The sequence below is a fragment of the Meles meles genome, chromosome 20, assembly GCF_922984935.1.
Source record: "Meles meles chromosome 20, mMelMel3.1 paternal haplotype, whole genome shotgun sequence".
Taxonomy (NCBI): Eukaryota; Metazoa; Chordata; class Mammalia; order Carnivora; family Mustelidae; genus Meles; species Meles meles.
The window spans coordinates 52,246,912-52,262,555 of record NC_060085.1 but is presented as its reverse complement, the minus strand read 5'-3'; the positions used below and the strand labels follow the sequence as shown (position 1 = coordinate 52,262,555).

At 38.0% G+C, this 15,644-nt stretch overlaps 1 protein-coding gene across 10 annotated transcripts in view; it reads right to left on the bottom strand.

Moving 5' to 3' along the window:
* Window positions 1–15,644, bottom strand: part of SETD5 (SET domain containing 5) — an 85,204-nt gene that overhangs the window by 32,328 nt on the left and 37,232 nt on the right. For 2 of the 10 annotated variants that reach the window (XM_045991545.1, XM_045991549.1), the window contains exons 3-14: window positions 13,228–13,414; window positions 12,187–12,411; window positions 8,725–8,917; window positions 8,338–8,443; window positions 7,803–8,011; window positions 7,406–7,464; window positions 6,710–6,888; window positions 5,741–5,779; window positions 2,292–2,534; window positions 1,555–1,703; window positions 1,044–1,161; window positions 190–299 (exon numbers count right to left, since the gene is read on the bottom strand). In XM_045991545.1, coding sequence (XP_045847501.1) covers window positions 190–299; window positions 1,044–1,161; window positions 1,555–1,703; window positions 2,292–2,534; window positions 5,741–5,779; window positions 6,710–6,888; window positions 7,406–7,464; window positions 7,803–8,011; window positions 8,338–8,443; window positions 8,725–8,816 — 1,304 coding nt within the window. In that variant the 5' untranslated portion in view covers window positions 8,817–8,917; window positions 12,187–12,411; window positions 13,228–13,414. Of the gene's footprint in view, window positions 1–189; window positions 300–1,043; window positions 1,162–1,554; window positions 1,704–2,291; window positions 2,535–5,740; window positions 5,780–6,709; window positions 6,889–7,405; window positions 7,465–7,802; window positions 8,012–8,337; window positions 8,444–8,724; window positions 8,918–12,186; window positions 12,412–13,227; window positions 13,415–15,644 lie in introns of those variants that run through there. The other 8 variants (XM_045991550.1, XM_045991548.1, XM_045991554.1 and 5 more) reach the window with 8 other exon arrangements.

The window sequence follows — 15,644 nt, the reverse complement described above, 5'->3', positions numbered from 1 at the left end:
TGTATTTGAATCTCTAGAAAAAGCTGCCCTAAGCCTGTCTTTCCCTATACAATTTATAGACCAAAAATGTATTACATGAGAAAAGCTTAGGTTAAAAAAAGGAAATGACAAGGAACAGAAACAGACCAATAGAAGAGCCTAATATGTACAACAAGACCATTCATGTAGGAAAGATTTTGTAGGTCTTACCAGTTACTGTACTCATAGTCAAATGCTATGGTGACCTCAGCATCTTTGGTGATGGCAGACACCGCATAGATACACAGGTGAATCATCCCATCTGCAATCATGTGTCGCACCTGTGTGAACATGGCTTACAGTTGATGATTTACCATAAAGACCAGGAACTTTCCATTAAGACAGAAAAAAACCTTTTGACAAAATAATTTCTTTCCACATAAGAGTTATGGTAGTTTGTTAAGTAACTCCATCATTTCACATGAAACTATTACACATTAACTGTTTGAAAATTTATGATACTTCTTGAAATAAATGGAGAAACCTTGAGATGTTAGAATTGGGGTAAGATCTCTACACCTTAAAGCTGTTTTCAGTTGCATCAGAGAATTAAAATTCCTTAGCCTGTTAAAAGCTCTGTGGATTTTCTTGCTGCATTTGATGTAGCTGCGCTGATTATGCACTGAGTAATGAATTCTAGAAATGTCTAGAATCTAAATCTAAAATATTATCACCTAAAATCTAAAAAAGTGCAACCACACAGCTTAGTTTGGCCTAATGACATCTTCTGTCATACAGTAATTTCTTTAATATGACCTCAATTTCTTATCCAGTCTAGCTCTTTCTCCTTAGCAAATACTAAATTTGCTTTTTCCCATTTCTTCCTTCGCTAAGGAAACCCATTCCTTGCCCCTATCCAGTGAGAATAAAAGCATCATTACTTTTTTGGGGGTCTCTTATGATAAAAGATCATAATTATTATCTACAGACCTTAATTTAATCTGGGTGAAGTTTTCAGACTGCCTCTTCAGTAGACTTGTCCTTTGGTGGTTCCATTCAAAGAGAAGTTGCTACAGAAATCTTACCTCTGCATTTGGTGTACATGATCTTCTGATGAACCGAGCATCATTACCGAAAGTACGTGCATCCACACACATCTCTACACCATTGAATTTTGAGTAGAAGAGCACAAAAGGGTATGGTCTAAGGGATATAATTGAAATTCCTGTAATTCTCAACACAAATAAAAGAGCCACCCCATGACTTCACCTCAAATACGAAGCATATGCTGACAGAAGAGGCAGCAGTCCCTTGCAATGCCTGAACTTGAAAAACATCACATGTTTGTCTGCTTTTGATTAAAGAATAAGCACAAAGCAAGGAATGCTTGGCTTGGAAAGGAGTCATTACCACTTTATACATTAAACAATTTGCAGATTTATTTGCACTTTTCTACAAACAGCAGACAGGAGTGAGCTTATATGATCTCTAATATTTTCCCCAAGAGCATCCTATCAACCAGGATGTTTTTTATACAGCCATACCACTCTGCCAGGCCCACTTCAGCCCTCACTGCTCTGTGAATGATGTTCTTACTTTTTGAAGAAATGCCCATTGACCTCAAATTGCTGTCGTAACATGACTTTCCCTCGATATTCTATTATAAGCGTGTCCAGAGCCAAGTCTCTTGCAGCCCTCAGGATCTTCCGGTGCTTTTGAACACGAGTGACTCTTCCCAGCTGTAGCTACATAAAACCAGAGGATTAACATTATTAGACAACAGCTACAGCAGCAGAGCAGACACTTCAAGTATTTCCTAATAGAGGAAAAGGCACCAATATATCTTTAGGTTTTATTTGTATGCTATTTAGCTCAAAAATAAAGGTTGTTTTTTTTTTAAACTAAAAAATTTTGAATGATCAAAGTTTCTAGGAGACAAGCTCCACCTAATAGAACAGTCACCTGGTCCCTCACAAAAGACAAAAAAATATCATAGAAAAAGATATGATTAAGATTTTAGTGGCTCTACGTCTAATGGAAGAATGATAAAGAACAAGCTTAGCTTTCTGTTAATCTTGAAAATTCCTACTTAAGCTATATAAAATTTCTTATCCTATTTTACCTATTTTTAATTAATACTTTACAAATATGTATCCAGACAGTTTCCAGTCACTACAACTTGCTTTTAATTAAAGATGCTCAAGAGCTGGCTAATTTGTTATTCTAAGGGGTTCATATATTTGAAAGAAATGATAATCCCATTATATGCCCTCTTCTTGGGTTCAGAAAAGTCTCAACTACTTATAGGGAATCTTTCACCCTTTGATCCTTACCTGCATTTGGGAACCAATAACTGTATTATTACAGGCCAATTCAGTCTTATTAATAGTGTCTAAAATAGCAGGTTTGCCCACAAATTCCTTGCTAGAATGTAGATGTTGTTCAAGGGCGTTCTGTACATCTGCACTGTACTGATTAGTGAAAGCTTCTTCATACTGATCAGTCCATAGTCTTATCCGATTTTCCCATCCCTCAGTTGTATTCTCATCTAAATTCTGTGCTTCAGAAGGAGAATTCTGTAGAGAACAAAGGTCATGTAGGTTAGGAAAATCCATGCATAAAAATGGGGGGAATACAGGCTGAATTTCTAGAGAAAATTTATTTTCACTTGGCAGTTGGTATGGCATAAAAGAGTTATGAATGGCTTGGGAGTCAGGGGATCTGGCTTTTAATCATGGTTTTTACCAATGAGATATAAGGCCTTGCACAACTTCTTAGACAAGCTTCGTTTCCTCATTAATAAAGTGAGAAATTAATCTGGATGATAGTCCCTAGCCCATCACTGTGAATTTATGACCATTTTTAAATCACAGAAATTTTGTTCTTATCAGAAGAATGACATCAAGCTCATAAGAAAATCTTGATAAAAATAAGCAAAAGAGATACTTCAAAAGATTATAGTTTAAATTTCAATACTTAGAGTATCTGTGTACCAGCCTAAATTGATATTATTTCACTACTCTCCAGAATTTCTTTTTGTGACTTATTATTTTCATTATGCAATTAATACATGTTCCTTCTAAAAATGCATGTGACCCAAATAAATAACCCGTGCTCTCCTTTCCCAGAGATAAAGTCATCATTTTGGAGTGTATCTTTCTAGCACTCTATTTCTGACAGTTTAAACAGCTGCACTCTGAGGAGGTAAAGTGGGGGCAGGGGAGTGCATAAATGGAGTGTAGAAAATGCTGGGAGGTACTTTGCTCTACTTCTCTAGGAAAACCACTGTCTTCTATGGTGACAATACTGAGAAAAGATTATTATATCTCAATTAACATTATCCTAAACAGTTTTTTATGTCTGAGATACAGAGATACAGCTTAAGTCTGACACATGTTCTCCTCCATGGTGTTAAAGACTTAAAGCATCATCAGAAAACAAAACCAACACCGACAGTGATGATGTCATAACAGTGATGACTAGAAGGAAAAGATACCACAGTACCAAAGCTACTTGCAAATCCATGTCCACATTCAAGTTGCAAATACAGGCATTAAGATATACTTTCCATGAATGACACAGAAAAAATTTAAGTCTATTTTCACAACTGCTTTCTTTCACTTTTGTGTCACTGTTTGTGACTGACTTTTGTCTACCATCCTTTCCCCAAGGAACAGGGAAATGAAAGGAAAAAATTAATGCCTTTGTTTTCTACCCTTCTCACCAGAGTCCAAAAGACTGAACAATAAACAAAAGAATCTAAGAAACATCTGAGGCCAACACACTGAGAACACAGTATCACCTGCTTGAGGTATCAGGAGCGGCTAAGCAAAAGAAAAGTTCAAAACCTGAGATGTAAGGGTGCTTATCAGACTGGGGATTAGGGGAGCCCAAACAGTATTCCAGGTTTAAGCATTCAGTAATGATCACTAAACCAATGACTTACAACACTTAAAGTATACTGGAAGCCACTGTCACATTACTAGCTGTTGTTCACTAATACAACTCTGACTACTCTGCTTTCCCATTCTTCTGGGTACTCGAGACCCTAACTCCATGTGTTTAGAGCATGGTTCTCAAGCAGAGGTGATTTCTGTCCCCAGAAGACATTTGGTAGTATCTGAAGTCATTTTTGATTACCACACCTGGGTGTATGTGTTACCGGCATTTAGTGGTTAAGAGTAGTCTCCAGTAGACAAGCTTTTGATTTTGGGATTAGAAATCTAAATGATAAATACTTCCTATCCTTATGGCTCCCAACCAAATCTTTGGCGGTGTTCTTACTAATAATGAATTGAGTACAAATTTGTAACCCAACTTAGAAGTCTGATATGAGAATCAAAATAAACTAATTATTATTTTTTATTATTTAAATTTTAAGATGCCTGTGGGACTGTCAACATCTTGAAAATGCAAGCAGTATTTACATGCAGAGAGGTTTATAAATAGTTTTCAGGGGCAGCCAGTCAATACCTTTCAAAAAGGTTTTCAACACTTGGAGGCAAGTTACAACAGTCAGCTGATAAAAGAGAAAAGGCCTTAACAGCTGTGGTCAGGGCTATGTCTGCCTTGTAAGTCTATTCAAGATCCCCTCTAAGTAAATGAAACAAAAATAAAGGGGGTAGTTAAGGCAATTGTAATCTCTTACAGGAGACAAATCTAGCAAAAAACAAAACAAAACAAAAAACAACAACAATTAGGCTGTGTTATAAGACATCCTAGGACTCTGATGCTCTTGGACTCTGAGTCCTCTCCCATTGCTTTTACAGATATGTACAAGTCTGTTTTATAGGTATATGTTAGGTGAGGCCTTCAAATTTTAGATAAAGGGTCACCTACGATCTCTGTTAACATCAGTTATATTAGTGTTCTGTATATACTTACGTATATTAACCTCAATAAAGCTTTTCCTTACTAAGATTTTAATGTTTATGCCATATAACTGTCAACAGCAAAGATCCTGCTTTTTATTATTTACACATTTAGGGATAGGAATTCTTATAGAATTAAATTAGATCTTAATTCTAAGTAAATGTTTTGAAGCCAACTGAGAGCTATGCCGTCCTCCTACATACACACCGTAAAGGAAGATACCAGACAGTAAAATCAAATCTCCTTTGGGAAAACTGTTCTTTATCACCCAGTACTTAAAAGTCCTTTAAACCATTGCACGTAATTTCTCAATTCTCCAACCACCCCGTAGTATCACCTTATAAGCTCTTTCACTTGGTAACTGAAGAAAAGAAACACACTAGCATCATTTGAATTTTCTATACCAAATAGATATGCCAGGAAAAATACAGTTCAAAATGAAGTAATTCCAGTAAGAGTAATTCCTATCGATAATACTACTTTCCTAACTGATGAAATTTACCCTCCCAACTGGTTATTAAAGCCCATGTGGTGCTAGGGTGGGTGCAAAAGAGATCCTGTATCACTAGAAAAACCTCAGTCCTGAGGTGGAGGCCAATTAGAAGGACAGAAAACATCAGCCTCATTTTGTTGGTAAATGTCATTTACCCCTTTCACCGCCCCCTCCCCCCAGAAAAGCGGCTAATGAAAAACCAGTAAATGAAGGCTGTACAGAAAGGGAAAATATTTCAGAAAATGGCCAAGAAAACCTACTTTCGAGAAAGGCTCTACGGAAACTGAATGGCAACAATTACAAACTAACAAAAAGCAGAGTCCAAGATTCCCAGACCATCAATGTCAGGAAAGAAGCTGACCAAAATGCAAGATCACAGTGAAGTAAAACACAGCATCAGGGAAGAATACCCCTTACCTTCATCCGCAAGGACTTCCGGGATCCCTCTCGAAATGCCTATCCCAAAGAGGAAAACAAGTAGAACAAAACAAAACTTGGTACCAAGAATGACAGTTATACCTATCTGAGACTAAAACTAAGGCAAGAACTAGTGTTTTAGTCTGTCCCCTTTCCCTAGGTAACAAATACAATGGACTCCCCCACACTATTATCAAGAACAGGGGTAGCTCAAGGCCAGTGAACTTTGAGGCTAACTCTCTTTCCATGGTGAATCTAAGTAATTAACAGGGAAGAGCATGCATCACTTAAATCCTATATGCATCCCTGACACTAAAAGAAAAAGTAAATAAAAACATTTCGTAAGGTTGCAGATTTACCAGTTTTGAAATTAAGAAGAAAACAAAGACCAATCCCCTTAACAAGGGGTGGACAAGTCACCTAGGAGCAACAAAGTTGCCATGATGGGGAAGAAAGAACACAAAATAGAAGAGGTTTCTCCTGGAGACTTTTTAGTTGAGAATACAGGAAAGTGACCACAACACTGAGGAAGCCTAGATCATTCAAGAGACGTTTCCTAACTTTTTTGAAACAAGGAAAAAACAATCAACCCAATGACATGAGGTGGGCAGGACAAGAATTTCAGACTATGCCTCGGGACTGAGGAGGTGGGGAGATAATGAAGGATAGTGGAAGCCTAGACTGGAGGCTGCAGCACATACAGGCTTGGCCAGATGGGGCTGGGATTTCATACCTGGGATGGGGTTTGGAGTAGAAGAAACTTTGTGCCAGTTGTGATGGTATGGAGTGGCAGAAGAGAGGTTGGTCTACATGTTCACAACATAGATTAGCTGATTTTGCAAGCAGAGCAAAAGTGGCCCTTCAAACATCTGGATCAAACACTTCTTAAAAGAATTTTGGCACCTTCTTGGTCCAAAATTTGGGCTATTTCAGACATATTTCTATTTAAGATACTTTTACCCTCCATACCTTGATTTTCTTCGTCTTTGCTGCTGTACGACCCTTTTCTGGACTCTTCTTCCGCTTCTTGGGTTTGGTTCTTCTAACAGTTAAGGTGATGCTTGTAGGTGTGTGCTGTGTTGCTGTGTACAACACAGTGGAAGGAGAAAGCTCCTCATCCCAGCTTTCTGTTGCACTGCTATCCCCACCTGAAAAAAGTTATTTCATAGTTCACATGTTGTGCAAATAGTGTCCAGGCGCATTAAAAGCAGCTTATTACTTTATCTTTATTCCTTTTCCATATTTAGGAAGTCATAACTTCCATTAACTCTGTCATGTGTAGAACATAAATACCCACCTTTCTTAGGAAAACAAGGTTCTTTCTGTATCACTGTCATCAAGCAGAGAAACTCTGTTCGATATTGATGTATTTTTCCCCCCTTGTACTAAGTCCCCAAGCTCCATCATCTCAATGTGTTAACACAGAAAAAGGATCTATCTTATTTGGTATGTGTGCTCACAAGGAATATTTTGATTGTTCTGGGGCTTAAATGTTGTTTCTGGAGACATTAATTCACAACCAGACAATTACTAAGTTGTGAGAGAACTGCTTTCTCTTTCCATGAAAAACTGGGACCATGGGGACTTACAGGAGTCTGGAGATGATTGTTTAAATCACAAAATATTTATCTGTCAAAACATGGGCCCAACCCATTTTTGGCTCACCTGATATGTTGTCCTGCTTCCGCCGATGAAGTCTAATAACCTTCCCCCTGCTCATTCCCCTAAAGAGGGAAAATAAACTTAAAGTAGTCCTTCCAACAGCATGCAGCACATCGTTGCACACATGGGAGAAGTGTCTCTGCATATACTACCCCCTTCCTCCCACCTACCAAATGTTTCCAGGACATTAAATTTCATATCAAATTCAATAGCTTTAACATCAATCTCTCATTCCTTGTTGTCAGCAATTCTCACCTAGTGCAGAGAATTCGAGCCAAGGAGCACTAAGGAATCATCTACATTAACAAACACAAGAAAGAATACTTTGAGCTTTTCCCTACTAACAAGAAACCCTAATCCCAGCAACCCAGGCTTAAACTGAGATGGAGCATGATCTTACCTGCACTTGTCACAGTTGAGAAGGAAGCCATCCTGAGAAAGACCACAAGGACACCAGGTAGGAACAGTCTCTCCTTCAGAGTTCGGGCTGTCTCCACAGCGTTCCTCTACGGGCGACGGCAGGCCATTCAGGTCAGAACGAGGGATGATCGTCTGGACAGGGGGAGAAGCAGGAGGTGTCGGAGGAGGAGGGGCTCCGTAATTATGATCCTGAAAATAAGATTTTTTAAATCAACAGTGTCCAAACACTGGCCCCTCTCTCCCCTAAAGTATGGTACATATGGAAAGAAAGAAGAAAGTAGTACCCTTTGTTTTTTGGCTTCAACCAGGAAAGTGATAAAACAAAATGCCAAGGTCAACTGGGACATAAAAACAAGAACAATGATGCAGGGCTAGACGTCCGCTGGAGGCAGGGAAGTGCAAAAGGGGCAACTTCGTCATGCTGCATATAAACATTTCAAGAAAGTCACAATGTATAAGAATGGATTACACGCCAGGAAGATCACTGCTCTGGAGAGAAACAAATGCATACTCACAGCATAAGGCAGTCCTCGACACCCATGCCTCTGAGTGGTCCCATAATTATGAGTGGAATACACGCTCTTCTCATTAACTGCTGGACTAGCCTCCACAGATTCAGGGCTGCACAAAGGCGAAAAGCAACGCATGATAGCATAACACCTAATCTTCCCTTAAACTAAGACTTTTAACTTCCCATGCTAACCCCTCCTCTTTCCACAACCACCAGCCACTAGAATAAGAGAAGGAACTCAGTGAAACAATCTGATTAACATAACTAAGCCTATAAATAACAGGAGTGTTATTAAATGTGAATTTGTGTGTAACATGAAGCCAGTACAGGCAGATGTCTCAAGGCAGGCACCTGGAATACAAGGTGTCCCTAATGACAAACACAAACGTACCAGCTGAGCAGGGAGTTTCCCCTAGAGAAGCCACTCTGGGCTGGTTTAGACTCAGAACTATTCTTCTTAATTGGATCTCTTAATACTTCCATGAAACCTCACATGACATTTGCAGTGAGTGAGATGATGAAAGTGCCTTCTGCACTGCCCCAGGGACCAGGCCCTCTTCCATTCACTACCAAGACAGGATACCCTGAAGAAAGTACAGGTAAAAACAATGGCATCTTATATTTATCATACCTCTCATCTTGATGAACCCCCAAAAACCTTTGAAATATTAGAGTAATAATTTCTCATCCACCAATGACATGCAAGCATATCAAGGACACAATTACTTAACAGCTGCATGGTAATACCACAGAACTTCAAAATATTCAAAACTGTAATCAGAGGTTATTGTTTATTGACAAATAATAAGAGGAGATGTGGCTACCATTCTGAATCGCCCATTATTTTCTAGGTGCCTTTATATACATTAATTCATTTACTCTGCAACTAGTAAACATGGTAAACAGCACCCCATTTTTACAGAAGAAGTTGAGGTGGTGAGATTACGTGACATCACCAAGGTCACACACTGACAGAGCCAGAATTTGAAACAATGTCTAATTCCAAATCCTGTGCTCTTTCCACTGTGCCTGTCTGGTTTGGAAAACCAGTTTAACATTCTATCTTTAAAGAAAACGATATGAAAATTTAAGTAGCCAGGTTTGTTGAGAAGCCTGGTATGATATCTTTTTACCCTCACTGAATGGAAAGCAAACTGTTCAAGTATAATTTAATATAAAAACATTATAAATGTGCTCAAATTTAGAAATTTAATTGTAAGCCTTTACATGATAATAAAAAGGCATAGGTAACAAAGGACAAAACACAAGTTTTGGGGAAAATAAGAACTCTTTACTCTGTTACTTGATTCAAGTTTTGGGGAATTTTGAAAGATTATTAAGGAATGCAATTGTATGACTTTGCTGAACTCAGTAATGGATTATCTGTCATTTAAATTAACTAGAACAGATTCACAAATTAGAAACTCCAAGGACACACATAACTCAGCCTTAGAGATCAAAGGGTCTTTTAGGGAATCAAATAATGCGTGGTTTGCTTTAAGGAACATACGTTTTTCCTGCTTTCACGTATACAATACACATTATTCAGCAGGAATAAACTGTGCAGTTCAATGTGGTGCAATGTCAGCTGAGAAGTGAGGGATAAAAGAAAATTCTGAGATATATCCAACTCACCCAGTTATATGCTCCAAAACTGTGAGAAGGGATCTTATTAATAACAGCAAAGGTAATTTCTAGGTGAAGAAGAACTTTAGACATAGGAAAGTATTCTGTTAGTGAAGTGCATGCATTTTATTCTTTAAGAGTGTCTGCAAAATGGGAACTGGGGTGGGGGTACATCAAGAATGCAGGTCAGTATTCTTGAGAAAAGATGATCTGACATGGCTCACTGAGAGGCAATCAGCTCTGAGTATTAGGAAACAGGTGGGGTTTCCTAAATGAAACTGAAGGGAAACAAGCATTAATAAAATGAAGGCAGAATTTAGTTTCTATGATGGACAGTTAAGAGAAAGTAGTAACTTTCAACACTGTTAATTCAGTAAATAAGTACTCCGAAAAAGCTGTACATATTTTATATAAGAGATTTTGTACCACTGAACACATGGGGTGAAATATGGCAGCTGTTTATTAGAAATGGAATTTTTCTGGACGGGAAAAAGGAAAGTGGCATGAAATAAAAGATGGCCATGGAGATGGAGCTATGTTGGTTGTATCTTACCCATCTCCAAACTGGGTAAATATGAACATATGCACTTCATGTGCAAGTCTAGGGAATAAAAATAAAATGTGTTTTGTGGAGGTTAAAAGGCCATCCCACTGGACAATACTTTCTAGTAAAGCACAGCGTTTAATATATAGCTATGCGTGCCAAGTATTAAAATTTAACCTCATGTCTTTTGAAAAGGAAACTCTGCAATTTTCAGGCTGGCTATAAATTAAATAGTTACATGTTGATCAATAATTATACAATTTCCTAGAATATTTCTTGACATATATATCAGCTCTTATCTATATTTCAAAATATGGATTAAAAATCTGGACTGTTAGGATTACATTTCCTTATTAGCCAACCATTTTATGCAAATGTAATTATAGCCTACGTCTGAACTACTATGACAGCTGGGCACATACACGGAAGCCATGCTAACGACAGATAATGCATCAATTGTGTTTTAAATACAACATGCAACCTGCTGCTATAATGCTACCTCTTGGAAAATGTCTAAAAATCATTTATGGGAGAACTGTAAATTCAGAAAAATCCTTGCTTTTATTATCTAGAGGTTCTCCTACAAATACATAAATAATGCATAATGCCTACTCTTATTATCAGATTTAAAATACCATGAGATACGGTCTAGGTCTTTTACTCAGTTTAGTACGTTGTCTTTCACACAAGTTTAATTTTAGAGTGCCCAGAACAGTGGAATATGCATGACAGTGGAATATGCATGGTGAAACATTAAAACATCATCTAAAATGCAACAGAATGGTACATAAGCTAATTGCTGACATTCTCTTGCTTTGTGGAAATACTAAATGAGTAACTGTGTAACAACAGTATCAGAAATCTGTCCAGAAATTACAGATGAAAACGTTTCAGGAAACAGAAACATCAGAGTCACGTTTTTAGGCCAAAAGTCTGCAAATACTTCTGGACTCCCTAGCAGCATTTATGGGTGGTCATCTCTGCACTCTGGGAAAAACACCAGTTTTAAGAACAACTGCTTTAGGTTTTTTTCTCTACTAGTCCCAAAGTCATTGTTTTAATCTCTCTGTTGAAATTTTCACAAATGTTAATGCTGTCTACCTGTATAGTTTATTAGACAATTTATGTAAGAGGCAGTGGTTGACTTTATAAAAAATCTGTTAACACTATATAATTATAGTTCTTAATGCAGGAAGATTTTTTTTTTAAGTATCTGGGAAACAGTTACAAACTTGAAAGTCTCAGCTGCCAGCATAACTGAATCTCTCAGGCATGCAAAAAAATAAAAAAACAAAACAAAACAGGAAAAAAAGCCCTGGAAGGAACACAATTCCACCCTTCCCATCCCCCACCCTCCATCTTCCTTTTTATATGGGAATAAGGCCAAAAACTTTCAGTTCTTGACTACCCAAGAATATAGTATACTGCTTCTTGGAGTAGCTCCATTTTAAGTCTTCCTCTTTAAGGAAGACAACAGATAGTTAAGTAATCCTAGGTGGCTCTGTAAAGAAAATATACATGCTCTTTACTATATTCTCAGTTTTAAGGAAGAAAACCACTATTAATCAGGGATGCAGTTGAACCCAGAGCTCTGGTACAGTTGCTTTGCTTTGCTGAAGGGGGAAGAATCCCCAGGGACTATGAAAATGGCAAGAGAAACAGGGGAATTAGAGCAACACCCACCTCACTCAAGAAGTGGCTGTGGGATCAAGAGTCTGAACTGGACCTGAACATATTCAAAACACCAGGATTTTTCCAGCCCAGACCCTAATCCCTGGTACTGCCTGGAATAGACTTGGCTTCTGGGGGTGTGCTGCCCCCTAGGCCCCTTGGGTCTCTTTCGCTGGACTTTCACATCCTGGTGTAGTGCCACTTCGTCTTGAAAGGTAGGGGGCTTCCACTTCCTTTCTGTAAGCAAGGAAGATTGGGTACAAGGGAGGTAAAAGGACAAAAGGGGGAATCTGTGAGCAGGGGGAATCTTGGACAACTTAAAAGAGAAGGGATACAAAAAGCTAAAATTTTTTAAACTGTGAATAATATATAAAGTTTTATAATGAAGGCCTACCTTCATTGCCATTTGGTATTTAAATTCTTCAAGAATTGAGAGTCTATTTTAGGGATTGGGCTTTTCGACAAACTCTGAATTCCTAAAGCTGCTCTTAGCTGAAAAAAAAGTTTGGTACCACTGATTTTGAAGGTCCTCTTTCTAGGCAATGAATATTATATAAAAACAGATGACACTACTTTCAATGTTTTCTACCCCAAATAGGAGAAGTTCTAAGTAACCTGCCCATATAAAGTTTTAGCCCCTTTACTCCAGAACAGTGAGAAGTACATAGGAAGAGGCCTTCAAGGAAAATCAGTTGGAGAGAACTCCTCATCTCCCTCCTCAGACTAATCATTAACTCTACAGAAGCACGTAGTGACACCTACTTTATTTCAATCTTCCCCACCCATCAAAACAAATGAAAATGTAATCACTACTGTGCAAATTTAATTCAATTATATTATTTACTAAGAACCCCCCCCTCCCCCATTCTTTCCCTCCCCTTTCTAACTCTTTTTTCCCCCTCCAACTTCTACGGGCAAAAAGGGAAAGGCCTAATGTCATTTATGGTGGTTTAGACTTGGGTTTAGTACTGCATACTTATTATTAGATGCCCATAAGAAAGTTATGTCCACACAAACTGGTAACGCACCTACTACCCAGAAAGTAGCACTTACTCTGATCCAGCAGCCATATCTGAGTAGGATGTATCTGGTGTGGTGACTCCCAGAGGGATTGCAATGCTCATGACGTCCAATACAGCAGAGAGTGGAAATCACCGGGTCCAATTAATGGAGACTGGCCACTCTGAGAGTGGGGGTGAGCTGCACAGTCTTAACCAACATGTTATGGACATGAGGAATCCTGCCACAGAAAAGGAAAATATCTAATAACTAGATAGTTCTTTATATTTAACCTAAATGATACTGAGTATTTTCCCATTTTTACCTATAAAAAAAAGATTTATATATTTGAAAGAGAGAGCGAGAGAGTGCACCAGTACTAGTGGGGGAGGGGCAGAGGGAGATGGGGAGAGTGAAACCTAAGTAGACTCCCGCTGAGCACAGAGCCCAACAATGGAGCTCAATCTTATGCCCGAGATCACAACCTGAGCCAAAACCAAGAGTCTGATGCTCAACCAAGTGAGCCACCCAGGTGCCCCTATTTTTCCATTTTTAAAGTAAGTCTTTTAAGGGATAAATATAAACAAGTACAGCAAAGGATCTACACATTGACATATTTTATTGCGTACTACATTAATCTTCTACAAAGTGAGGTAGTAGCAAAAGTTATGCTTATTTTCATTTCATTTCAATTCAATCCACTGCTAAGTAAAAATAAAAACATAAACTGTAAAGAGTTGTTTCATAATAAAGGTTAGAAAATCCTCTATGGAAAAGCAGTGAGATATCTTGAGTGACTGACCATAACCAGTGGAATCTGGGAAGAAAAAGACTCACAAACTACTAAAGTATAAAAAGTTAAAAGTACATTAAGAGAGTGGGACACCTGGCTCACTCATTAGAGCATGTGACTCCTAGATCTCAGGGGTGTAAGGTCAAGCCCCAAGTTGGGTGTAGAGATTACTTAAAAAATAAAATCTCTGAAGGGTGCCTGAGTGGCTCAGGTCATGATCTCAGCATCGTGAGATCAACCCCTGCCATCAGGCTCCACACTCAGTGTGAAGGCTGCTTAAGATTCCCTTTCTCCCTCTCCCCCAACCACCCCTTCCTCTCTCTCTCTGAAAAAAGGGGGGAAAAAAAAGAGTGTATTAAGAGATTTGAAGGTATGGTACAAAGCGGAAGAAAGTATACTCTATACAATTTACATTACTGGTTTTGTATTAAACTACTTGAAGAATGAAACCAGATGGGGCGCCTGGGTGGCTCAGTGGGTTGAGCCTCTGCCTTTGGCTCAGGTCATGATTCCGGGGTCTTGGGATTGAGCCCCGCATCGGGCTCTCTGCTCAGCGGGGAGCCTGCTTCCCCCTCTCTCTCTGCCTGCCTTTCTGCCTACTTGTGATCTCTATCAAATAAAGAAACAAAAATCTTAAAAAAAAAAAAAAAAAAAAAGAATGAAACCAGAAATATTTTCTGTGGGAGGGAAGAAAGTCAGTGTGAATGGTAAAGACCCAAGTTAATAAAGAATTTTGCAAAAAGACTACAAAAAGAGATATGATTGATTGGCTGATTCATCTTAAGACAAATAAATTACTTATTCTACTCAATTTTACAAATAATTACTCCATTACTTATATTAGAGAAATTTAATGAAATGAGAAGTATGTGATACTAAGCTGACTAACCCAGAGAATTAGTGCAAATTTTAAATGACAGACCATATAAAATGCCTAAATCTTATTTTGATACATAAGGCAAATTAATGTCAATAAGAAAACCAATTATGAACAGTGAATCAGGCCAAGATTTTTAAAAACACATAAAGATAATATTACTCTTTTTGTGTTATTTTAGAATACTAGAAACAGGGCAAGACACCAGTTGGCTACAACTGGAGGTGACATAGTGCTAGACTTGGGACTGAAATGAAAAAGGGAAAATTTCCTATTGTTTCTTCACAGCTTACAAAAGAGAATTGACTAATATAACTCTTTGGGCCCATCTAACACATATAATTTCCTTTCTCTAACAATATATCCAAACAAATTTAGGCAGAATACCCTCCAAGCCTCTAGGAGACTGAAATAAAATCTAGAAATGATAAAAGAGAATACTTATCAAATATGCTTGTAAAACAGTTAAATATTGGGGATTGTTGGTTACAACTATTCCTCTAATTTTAGTATCACTCTATAACTTGAACTAAAAAGAAGAAACAAAAACCAAAAATCCCCGAAGATGCCTGGCTTGATAATCAGAACAGAGTCTGATAATAATCATACCTTCCCTTAACCAATACAGGAATTTCAATCACATGTTACATTTTCAGTAAAGAATAAAAGAAGTTATCCAACACCATTAAAAAGCCTTTGTTGTAGCCATGACTATTCTATGTCCATTAAAAAAAAGTAGGCTTCTAGAAGACAACTTATAAACTTAAGCTGATAGTTATTTTTCTGACAGTAATTTTTAAA